Source organism: Polyodon spathula, chromosome 17 (genome assembly GCF_017654505.1).
Source record: "Polyodon spathula isolate WHYD16114869_AA chromosome 17, ASM1765450v1, whole genome shotgun sequence".
Lineage (NCBI taxonomy): Eukaryota > Metazoa > Chordata > Actinopteri > Acipenseriformes > Polyodontidae > Polyodon > Polyodon spathula.
Genome location: NC_054550.1, coordinates 4,783,030 through 4,795,554, shown reverse-complemented (window position 1 = coordinate 4,795,554; position 12,525 = coordinate 4,783,030). Strand labels below are relative to the sequence as shown.

General features: G+C 45.5%; 1 protein-coding gene across 4 annotated transcripts in view; it reads right to left on the bottom strand.

Annotated features, from left to right (window-relative positions):
* tspan4a (tetraspanin 4a) overlaps positions 1–12,525 on the bottom strand; it is a 65,954-nt gene that overhangs the window by 27,772 nt on the left and 25,657 nt on the right. Inside the window, exons 1-2 of one of the 4 annotated variants that reach the window (XM_041276627.1) lie at positions 8,627–8,708; positions 6,894–6,974 (exon numbers count right to left, since the gene is read on the bottom strand). The exons of 1 other annotated variant lie outside the window; for it this stretch is intronic. In XM_041276627.1, the coding sequence (XP_041132561.1) occupies positions 6,894–6,935 (42 nt within the window). In that variant the 5' untranslated portion in view covers positions 6,936–6,974; positions 8,627–8,708. Of the gene's footprint in view, positions 1–6,893; positions 6,975–8,626; positions 9,628–12,525 lie in introns of those variants that run through there. 2 more of the 4 variants (XM_041276626.1, XM_041276625.1) reach the window with 2 other exon arrangements.

Below are 12,525 nucleotides of genomic sequence, written 5' to 3'. Positions count from 1 at the left end.
CTTTGCACTATTTCTAGAGCAGCAATATCCTTTTTGTAGTGAGGTGACCAGAACTGAACACAATATTCAAGATGAGGTCTTACTAATGCATTGTTCAGTTTTAACATTACTTCCCTTGATTTAAATTCAACACTTTTTCACAATATATCAGAGCATCCTGTTGGCCTTTTTATAGCTTCCCCACATTGTCTAGATGAAGGCATTTCTGAGTCAACAAAAACTCCTAGGTCTTTTTCAGATTCCTTCTTCAATTTCAGTGTCTCCCATATGGTATTTATAATGCACATAAGTGCCTTACACTTTTCTCTATTAAATGTCATTTACCATGTGTCTGCCCAGTTCTGAATCTTGTCTAGATCATTTTGAATGACCTTTGCTGCTGCAACAGTGTTTGCCACTCCTCCTACTTTTGTGTCGTCTGCAAATTTAACAAGTTTGCTTACTATATCAGAATCTAAATCATTAATGTATATTAGGAATAGCAGAGGACCTAATACTGATCCCTGTGGTACTCCACTGGTTAGCTCACTCCATTCTGAGGTTTCTCCTCTAATTAGTCCTTTCTGTTTTCTACATGTTAACCACTCCCTAATCCATGTGCATGCATTTCCTTGAATCCCTACTGCGTTCAGTTTGAGTCATATGATTGGAGTCCAGGCCCAAACATCAGTGATCAAGACGCTTCGCCAGTAAAACCGTGTAGGAGCATATGTATACGCAAGCCGGGCAGGGTGTATATTTTGTCTCACTGGTGCAGGGTGTATATTTTGTCTCACTGGTGCAGGGTGTGTATTTTGTCTCACTGGTGCATGGTGTAGATGTTTCCACTCGCAAGATACCAGCAGGTTTTGTTGCTAATAATAGATTCTGTACTTTTTATTTGCAGTGCATTTGCTGATTATTTTTTTAGGTCCATGTGACCTGTGAATGCAGAGGCCAGGTGACGTGCAATTCAGCACAAAGTGCTGACTAATATAACGTACAGGAGGATTACAAAAGTGTCCGTCCTCTTTACTAGTTACCTTTAAACAATTCTCAGTTCAGAAGACTTGCTACCTTTCCTCCCATCGCATTTACTTGTGAAGTTTCTTTTCAGCAATATTTCTGAATTACAGTAAAAAAAAGCACATGTATAAAATGGTCGAGGGTTCTGTAAGAAACAGGCTAATTACCCTCAAGGGCTGGGCATCAGCCTGTTTCAAACAGCCCTATGCGATACTCTATATACAACGCACCACTGTTTAGACAGAGAGACAGCGAGAGGCAGCCCTTTCCTAGTCGTGGATCAGAGGAATATGCTCTGGCATTCTTCTGGTTGGGTCGGAGCCGTGTAGCAAATTGCAACAGGCAATTTTCTTCTACTTAAAAACGTTTAATCTGCAGCTTCAAAACCAGCGATCTCAGACCTTGCTTACCAACTCTCAACTTCACCCTGTCGGACTGGCTTTCAAAAATAACAGTTCTTCATTCCTCTTGACTGATGCATCTCTGGCAGTAAAAAAAAAACCGAACAAAATCTCATTTTTAAAATAGGCTACAACTATCAGAGCATCCAGAAGCAATGACGGTAAGTTGGTTGCAGTATATACTGGACTGTACTGCTGTACACATAGTCTGTGTATCAAATGCATTCATTATTCATTAGTTCATTAATTGATAAGCAATCAGGCTTTGGCAATGCAATACGATTACTCATTTCTTTTGTCACTGCTGTACATTTATAGCAAGCAGCAGAATGAGATTCAACCAGACATTACGAAGCTTTGTGGCAGATGTTTTGTGATTGATTGTGTGTGTGTGTGTGTGTGTGTGTGTGTCTCTGTCTCTCTGGGTGGGCACCTCATGGGGTGAGAGTCTATCTGGGTGTTTAAATAAATACATCAGTGAACAATAGTATTTTAAATAAAAACAGGAAATAAAAGCTATTTTCTCTGGTAAACGGACCAAGAATAAACAACAGCCCACCCCCCCCCCCCAAAAAAAAAAAAAAAAAAAAAAAAATAGTCTTGCACTTTTGCCAATTCTTTTGGAAACACAAGAGAAATACTAAAATAAAAAAATAAAACTGTGCAATCTTGGTAAAGGCCCTTTGAATGTATCTTGCCTGAATGTCTCTCTCTCTCTCTCTCTCTCTCTCTCTCTCTCTGTGCATCACCCCTAACATATCTGCTGTTGCATTACACACACTCTCAAGTGCTTCGTGATTCATTGCTGTTGGTTAAGGGATTAACAGGAATTAGGGGGGGATTGTGTCCCATATAATTGCATTGAAGTGACTGGCTTCTAATAACAGGTGTTTCATCTGATGCTATTTTTTGTTGCCGTAAGCTGTTTCCCATGACAGAAAACTTCCCTCTATAAAACAGTGGCAACACAATGTATCTATACTAGACTGTATTGAATTAGCTGTCCCTCAGATCCCCGGTACAGCACTAAGTTCTCTATACTAGACTGTATTGAATTAGCTGGCTCTCAGATCCCCAGTACAGCACTGAGTTCTCTATAGACTATATTGAATTAGCTGTCTCTCAGATCCCCAGTACAGCACTGAGTTCTCTATACTAGACTGTATTGAATTAGCTGGCTCTCAGATCCCCAGTACAGCACTGAGTTCTCTACACTAGACTGTATTGAATTAGCTGTCTCTCAGATCCCCAGTACAGCACTGAGTTCTCTACACTAGACCGTAGATTAGCTGGCTCTCAGATCCACAGTACAGCACTGAGTTCTCTATACTAGACTGTATTGAATTAGCTGGCTCTCAGATCCCCAGTACAGCACTGAGTTCTCTATACTAGACTGTATTGAATTAGCTGGCTCTCAGATCCCCAGTACAGCACTGAGTTCTCTATACTAGACTGTATTGAATTAGCTGGCTCTCAGATCCCCAGTACAGCACTGAGTTCTCTATACTAGACTGTATTGAATTAGCTGTCTCTCAGATCCCCAGTACAGCACTGAGTTCTCTACACTAGACTGTATTGAATTAGCTGGCTCTCAGATCCCCAGTACAGCACTGAGTTCTCTATACTAGACTGTATTGAATTAGCTGGCTCTCAGATCCCCAGTACAGCACTGAGTTCTCTATACTAGACTGTATTGAATTAGCTGCTCTCAGATCCCCAGTACAGCACTGAGTTCTCTATACTAGACTGTATTGAATTAGCTGGCTCTCAGATCCCCAGTACAGCACTGAGTTCTCTACACTAGACTGTATTGAATTAGCTGGCTCTCAGATCCCCAGTACAGCACTGAGTTCTCTACACTAGACTGTATTGAATTAGCTGCTCTCAGATCCCCAGTACAGCACTGAGTTCTCTACACTAGACTGTACTGCAATCTATTCTCTTTGCCAAAGAGCTCTTAGCTAACAAGACGTGGATATTGTTTTCATCCAGCTTTACTGAAGCTTAACAATAGTGATGATGATGATGATGATGATGATGATGATGATGATGATGATGAGCAGTAATTGGGTTTCTAGCGCTTCTCTCAGAGACTCCTCCGTGGCAGCTCTGTGCAGATCATAGTTCTGGGATTAGTCGTTTCAGGCAGGAGCAGAGCCCGGGGCAGTGTGCTGGGAATACTTTAACTGCTGCTCAGCTGCTCTGTGAAAGGAGACAGGGCCCCAGCAAACACACGGCTGGTTAACTACTCCATTCTGTAGCTTTACACCACCAGTCCTTTAGAAAAAGTTCACTACAGTAAAAGCACATCAAAGTGTGATAAAGCACAGTGAAAGCATCGGTAAGCATTGTAAAGCACAGAGAGGTATGGTAAAGCATAGGGAAGCATTGTAAAGCACAGAGAGGCATGGTAAAGCATAGGGAAGCATTGTAAAGCACAGAGAGGTCTGGTAAAGCATAGGGCAGCATTGTAAAGCACAGAGAGGCATGGTAAAGCATAGGGAAGCATTGTAAAGCACAGAGAGGCATGGTAAAGCATAGGGAAGCATTGTAAAGCACAGAGGTCTGGTAAAGCATAGGGAAGCATTGTAAAGCACAGAGAGGCATGGTAAAGCATAGGAAAGCATTGTAAAGCACAGAGAAGCATGGTAAAGCATAGGGAAGCATTGTAAAGCACAGAGAGGTCTGGTAAAGCATAGGGAAGCATTGTAGAGCACAGAGAGGCATGGTAAAGCATAGGGAAGCATTGTAAAGCACAGAGAGGTCTGGTAAAGCATAGGGAAGCATTGTAAAGCACAGAGAGGCATGGTAAAGCATTGGTAATATTGTAAAGCAGAGGGAGGTATGGTAAAGCATGTTAAAAAAATAGCAAACCAGGCTAGACTGAATGCCTAGTGAAAGCATGGAGGAAAACTCCAATAATTACCTGGCAAATATACCTGGTAAAGTTCTATAAGGGACAGCATGCAATATCAGGCATAGCTGAGAAAGACATCTGGTCGTCACTACGGCGTTTACCCACTTCTCATTGAAGGAATAAGGCACTTACTCGCTCCTGCTCTCCTGTGATAAGCAAATCCTGGCTATACCAAGGGTTAAAACCAAAGCCCATTCCAACTTATTATATAAAGCGACTCGGGAGCATTTTAACGATGGGCAGAATGTCTTCCGATTAACCTTGAACCCACAATCCTGCACGAACTGAGACGCGTGTAAATCTGCTGGGCACATCTGCACACCCTCAGTGCCCGCCATGCCACTGCCCAGCCTGGACAGGATAGCTTAATGAATGGTTGTTTTAAGTGAACTAGCGGAGAATGACTGCAGCGAAGGAAGATACACTGGAGACAGGATCAGCGGCATTGAATCAGGAGATGGAATTTATCGTGGGGGGGGGGACGGGGGGGGACTGTAGTTAGCGGTAATGAAACACTCACACACATACCCTGTCGTGTATCAGAGCTTGTCAATATCAAATCAATAGCCTGACAGTAAGCGAACCCTCGCTGGCTCACTCAATTACTGAGTTTATCTGCTCATAACAAACCTCTTCAGACCCTGTATCCAAATCACTCTTAGGACTGACAGTACAAATGGAAAAGCCTGAGACCAGACATCAGACCCATTCAGACTGAAGGACCTGTATTAGGAAGTGGCAGCCAGCTAATTCAATATAGTATACAGAAAACTCAGTGTGTACTGGAGATCTGAGAGCCAGCTAATTCAATACAGTCTAGTATAGAGAACTCAGTGCTGTACTGGAGATCTGAGAGCCAGCTAATTCAATACAGTCTAGTGTAGAGAACTCAGTGCTGTACTGGGGATCTGAGAGCAGCTAATTCAATACAGTCTAGTATAGAGAACTCAGTGCTGTACTGGGGATCTGAGAGCCAGCTAATTCAATACAGTCTAGTATAGAGAACTCAGTGCTGTACTGGGGATCTGAGAGTCAGCTAATTCAATACAGTCTAGTATAGAGAACTCAGTGCTGTACTGGGGATCTGAGAGTCAGCTAATTCAATACAGTCTAGTATAGAGAACTCAGTGCTGTACTGGGGATCTGAGAGCCAGCTAATTCAATACAGTCTAGTATAGAGAACTCAGTGCTGTACTGGGGATCTGAGAGCCAGCTAATTCAATACAGTCTAGTATAGAGAACTCAGTGCTGTACTGGGGATCTGAGAGCCAGCTAATTCAATACAGTCTAGTATAGAGAACTCAGTGCTGTACTGGGGATCTGAGAGCCAGCTAATTCAATACAGTCTAGTATAGAGAACTCAGTGCTGTACTGGGGATCTGAGAGCCAGCTAATTCAATACAGTCTAGTGTAGAGAACTCAGTGCTGTACTGGAGATCTGAGAGCCAGCTAATTCAATACAGTCTATAGAGAACTCAGTGCTGTACTGGGGATCTGAGAGCCAGCTAATTCAATACAGTCTAGTATAGAGAACTCAGTGCTGTACTGGGGATCTGAGAGCAGCTAATTCAATACAGTCTAGTATAGAGAACTCAGTGCTGTACTGGGGATCTGAGAGCCAGCTAATTCAATACAGTCTAGTGTAGAGAACTCAGTGCTGTACTGGGGATCTGACAGCCAACTAATTCAATACTATAATCAATTGGCATCTTGAATTTAATGGAAAGGCACAGGCTGGATGCGAACCGCAAACCACATGGTTCAAAGACGAGACAGCTCTCCATGGAATGACTGTGTTACCAGAGTGCACTGCATGCACTAGAGAAATGCATTCCAAATGAAAAGCTGGAGATGCACAGCAAACAGCACAGCGCAGCACAGCACAGCACAGCACAGCACAGCACAGCACAGCACAGCACAGCACAGCATACACCACCCAGCACAGCTAAAGGATTAGGGATTATATACTTTCATAATGTCAAAAAACTGCTAGATGCTGTAAAATGCAACACTGTCACCCCCACGCTGGCTCTGGCCAGCGGACGAGAGCTCCACATCAGCAAAGGAAACAGCAACGGTGTGGGTCCAGGAATCAATAACGCACTGCAGGGTGTGGTTCAATACAAGATATGGTTCAATACAAGGTGGAGCCCAGATAAGCAGCTGTATTCGGACTCCCTGGGGGTGTGTTACTACGCTCAACCCTACTCCAGCACCCCCCTCCCCCTCAGTGAAGTGGTCCTGAAGGTTCCAAGCTGTGTTGCTATGGTGGCCTATCGGTAGAGGCTGGAAGACTTGACAGCCAATGGGATTGCTCCCTCCATTTTTACAATTCACTTTGCTATGATATGAGACTCATTCCTTGCTATGGACGAGGCAGCTCACAACTTCCTTCCTTCCGAGCAGGGAAGAGGAGGTTGTGGGCTGGAGCACTCGGATAACATTTCTTTGTATCTGCATCCCCTCTCCAATCAAGCAGAGAAGGGGTCCTCCATCCGACACCCTTTAGCTGGGAGCCAGTGTGTGGATTGTGGCTTAAGAATAAATTAACTGAGACACAGGACTCTGACCTGAGAGGGCTCCATCACTGTGCATGTGAAGATCAGTCGCATGGAGAACCAGGGTCAGTGTCCTCTGATAGGCTGTGAGCACTGGGGCAGGGGAATAGAATGGAGAGCAAGGGGGAGAGGAGGGAGGGGATAGAGCAGAAAGGGAGAGAGAGCGCAGCACCTGCAAAGGGGAGCCAGCCTCAAAAAGCAAACCTAAAAAAAGAACTCCTCCCTCTACGAACTTCTGCTTGCTCTCCTCCCCTCTCCTTCCCTCTGCACTTGCCTCCTATCCTCATCCGGACCCTCTCTCCTCCGCTCTCCTCTCTCTTTCTCTCTTCCTACTCTCTTTTCCTCCTCTCCTCTTTATCCTCTCTTTTGGAGAGAGAAAGGAGGGAGATACTTTGTGGAGGAATAATATATTCATACTGCTGGATGTGGGATGTTATCTAATACAGAACAGTAAAGCACGTTGGACAGTACAGTTATTCTACCTTGCTCAAACTGCTCTGCAGCGAGATTCCACCCCAAGTGCTGATACGGCATAAAAGCTTAATTAAAATACCGACCGCACTTGCTGCAGGCGAGTTACCATTCCACTGAGAAGAGACTTTTAAAACACCCAGAGTTCAAGCAGAATATAAAGTGGTTCACAGATCACCGAAACCCTCTGTTCATGTCAGATTGGTGGTTTTGTTTCGTGGTCTACTGATCACTGAAGAGGCCTGAATGAAAAGTGTCGCTCCCTTTCTCTCCCTCTCCCTCTCCCTCTCTCTCTCATGCTTAATAGCAGTTCATGAGTGCAATCTTCCTTTGTCTGTCACTGTTAATATACTCTGCATGTAGGACATGTCTTTTCATAACTTTTAAAAGAGACTCAGGAGGTGGCAGCAGACAGACGTGCAGACAGACATACAGACGTACAGACAGACAGACCTCACAGGCAGCACTATCCTCAGAGACGATAGCAGACAGACAGACAGACCTCACAGGCAGCACTATCCTCAGAGACGATAGCAGACAGACAGACAGACCTCATAAGCAGTGCTATCCTCAGAGATGACAGCAGACAGACGTACAGACAGACAGACCTCACAGGCAGTGCTATCCTCAGAGATGATAGCAGACAGACGTACAGACAGACAGACCTCACAGGCAGCGCTATGCTCAGAGACGGCAGCAGACAGACGTACAGACAGACAGACCTCACAGGCAGTGCTATCCCTGCAGGTACAATGTGGTGCTCCCCTCAAGGCACTGCTCTGTACTGAATGAGAGCCAGGGACCGAGATGCCCTTGAACAGTATGAGATGCTCTCTGTGTAGATTTACCCTTCAGCTATAGAAGAGAAAAGGAGCTGGGTCACACCAGTGTGTGTACATGTGTGCGTAATTCTCTGATACACAGAGATCTTCAGGTACCTGACTGAACCCTCCTCCCCCTCCCCCCCCCCTCCTCCCCTGGGACGGGGACCTGTCACCACAGGCTGGTCTTTCTCTTTTCAAGTGCGATGTGTTTCTGGAGTTGAGAAAAACACAGCTGAACCCTGAGAGGCTGGGGAGAACTTGACAGGAATATTGTAACGCCCACTTGGGTCTATGAAAAACAAGTGCATGTGTGCCGTGTAAAGGCTTCTGTCTGTGACAGGAGGGAGTGTGTGCGTGCTTGTCTCTTTGATGGAGTTCTTGGGGGTTAGGGAGGGAGGAAGCGAGCGTGCAAGCCCATGATACAGGATGCCATAGACCGCATGTACTCACCCAGAACAGCAGGTTGAAGACGAACATCAGGTACTTGATACACTGAAGGCAGTTCCGTGCCATGCTGCAGCGCTTCAGCTCTAGGAGGAAGATGAAGGACAGGTCCAGATAAAACACCACATACTTGTTGCCCTTGGGGGAGGTGTACTTGGTCTTGGTGGCCTTGGGGCCGGGGTTAGTGTGAAACCCAAAGAAGGAGCTCTGGCCCTCTAAGTGGTTCCCGTAGCTGCTGCTGTAGCGCCGGAAAGCAGACTGTGGCAGAGAGTAATCCTTGCTCTCCAGCGAAGGGCTGCGCCGGTAAGTGGACTCATCCGTGCTGGAGCGCCGCATCCCAAAGCTTTCTTTTAGGTTCAAAGCGAAATGGTTTTTTTCGGTTACTTTTTATACTTGGAAGTTTAGTTTTTATTAACTACCGTACAACTCCGTTATGTCAGCAGCCGTCATATTTTGCTGCGGAACTCCAGAGCATCAGCACTTTCCTATCGATCTGCGCTTACAGACAGCTCAATGCTGCCATCCGTGTACAGGTGGAGGGCTCTGCCACTGCCTGAACATACTGTCATCTCACAGAAAGAACCAGACTCCCGTCCTCTACCTTGACAAGCTTACAGGTTTGTGTTATATTAAAGATATTTCCGAGAAGGGTGTTGCATCCCCTGCCAGCGTGAGAGAAAATAAACTGCTTTGTCAAAAGCAATAATCCGAGCGAGAACAGTTCACGGGATCCAGACAGCTTCCCTCACTGCAAGAACCGCTACTTTATATGACTTACTACTCTCAAATCGCCCCTCTCTCTCTCGCTCTCTCAAGCACAGGACTTGCACAGCCTGCCTGCCTGCCTGCCTGCCTGCAGAGGCTATGAAAGCTGGGCTCTGCGTTTCATTCACTGCTTTGTCACACCTCTGTATCCAATCATTCCCTGCTTGTATCACACAGTATTGGATTGCTGGACTGCTTGCTGCTAATCTGCTCAGCTCTGACTCTCTCTCATCCCTCTCCCTCTCCCTCTTTCTCTCTCATTCTGCATCCTCAGCATCTCCTCCTGAGATCCCACCCCCTGCCACCTCCTTAGCCAAGACAAGAACATTAAGAAACCTCCCCACCCCACCCCTTGCCTGCCTCTCAGCCAATCCACAGGCAAGCTCTGGAAAGCCGACAAGTAGGAATGGGAATTGGGATCTATGGGGGTGGGGTGGGGGGGGAATCGGATGGAGAGTATTGTGACCCTACCCACGTGTTCCTGGGATGGTGGAGCACATTTGAAACCATGCAGAGTCTCGTGACCCTGCGTTTTAACACACACACACACACACTGCGTTAACACTTACACACACACACTGGTTAACACACACACACACACACTGCGTTAACACACACACACACACACTGCGTTAACACACACACACACACACTGCGTTAACACACACACACACACACTGCGTTAACACACACACACACACACTGTGTTAACACACACACACACACACTGCGTTAACACTTACACACACACACACTGTGTTAACACACACACACACACACTGCGTTAACACACACACACACACACTGCGTTAACACTTACACACACACACACTGTGTTAACACACACACACACACACTGTGTTAACACTTACACACACACACACTGCGTTAACACTTACACACACACACACTGTGTTAACACACACACACACACACTGCGTTAACACTTACACACACACACACTGCGTTAACACTTACACACACACACTGCGTTAACACTTACACACACACACTGCGTTAACACTTACACACACACACTGCGTTAACACACACACACACACACTGTGTTAACACTTACACACACACACTGGCGTTAACACACACACACACACACTGTTAACACACACACACACACACTGCGTTAACACTTACACACACACACTGTGTTAACACTTACACACACACACACTGCGTTAACACACACACACACACACTGCGTTAACACTTACACACACACACTGCGTTAAACACACACACACACACACTGCGTTAACACACACACACACACTGCGTTAACACTTACACACACACACACTGCGTTAACACTTACACACACACATCCTGTGTTAACCCAGCACACACACAAACATGCGTTACACACACACACGTTGTTAACACACACACACACACACTGCGTTAACACACACACACACACTGCGTTAACACACACACACACACACTGTGTTAACACTTACACACACACACACTGCGTTAACACACACACACACAGAATCGGTGTTCAGCCATTTTCTCTTGTTGAGAGGAGTGCAGGGGAGAAGGGCGTTCCTTTGAAAAGGGGCGGGACTGACAGTGATGTGAACCAATCACATGATAGATGGAGACTATTGCCCAGTGGTGTAATTGATCAATCAATTTTTGCTCCTACGGTGAGGTTTTAACCAATCACAGACCAGCATTTCCAACCACTAGGAACATCTATAGGAAAGCACTAACACACACGGATTTCAAAAGCAACGTGCATTAGTATTCACACGTGGATTTGAATCTGCAGAATTGTGCAGCGTGGCTTCCGCATGCTGAATTACCCTGGGGAGGAGGGGGGGTGGGGTGTACAGGAGTAGAAGCTAGCCCACTCTCCTGTTCAACAGTATTGTCTCTCTCCGTCTCTCTCTCTCTCTCTCTGAGATGGAGGTACCTGGCTTTGTAGGATAAGAACAGTGAGTTACCATTTACTGGTCAACATGGACTCACATGAATTATTAAACTGAGAGACATTGAGGGAGTGCTGTTTCTATATACAGTGTATAGAGAGAGAGGTGATATATAATATTGTATAGGTTACTGAAGGATGGCTATCCGTGACTGGTACAAGTCATCCACACGCTCCAACATTGATTGGTTGAAAATCAGCCAATCTCATGCAGCCCCCATGAGACACAGTGTGCAAATATATTAAATAGAGACCGGAGAGGAGGACTATAGTGGATTCATTTTCCACCACAGTCTGCAGTACATATTTAATAAGAGATCTGAGGCTGTATAGTAAATAGGACTTTATGTATTTTGTTAGCGCACAGTAATCAAAGTTGTTTTTGGCGTCCAGCTCTCCGTCTGGCTTGCTGACTACTGCAGAATCCAGTTTATATCCCAGACATCTTGTTTACATTGTCAAGTCTTTGCAGCATCTTTCTTTTGTGTGTGTTTTGTAATTAATGTTCTATTACGTCACAGAATCATTCTCCAGCTGTTACTATCCATGCACTCCTCAAAACAACAGAAACCGGTGTTCCTTTGAAAAGGTGCGGCACTGACAGCGATGTGGACCGATCACATGCCAGTGGTGTAAGGATGTTAGGGCAATAGATCAATCTATTTTTACTCCTATGATGAGGTTTTAACCAATCATAGACCAGCATTTCCAACCACTGATTCATATATAGACATATAGATATGGATATAGATAGATACTCGTGCTTTCCAGGTAATTCCCTTTAAGAAGTTTAGGGACACATCAGCTCTGCTCAGGTCACTGCTGAATCAGAGACACAGCAGTCATTTCAAAACCCCTCAAATCGCCACAGCGGATGATCTCTGAATATTGTGCTGCTGACTGGCTGGCTAGCTGGCAGGCCGACAGGCTGGCAGGCAGTCAGAAAGCTGGCGCTCCCAGGTGGAGCTGAAAGCTGCTGCAGCTTGTTTACTTCGGGTTCCTTCCTTCCACAAAGTCCCCGGCTGGGATCAAAATCGCATAAATAATAATAATGAACTGGGAAGTCAAATCTCCAATTCTGCTACAGATAGTGAAACCCTGTGGGGTTATCTGTGTGCGAGCGTGCGTGAGCATCGATTCCCAACTCTTAGCTGGTCCTCAGCCCCAGGGCAATACAAGAAGGACACAC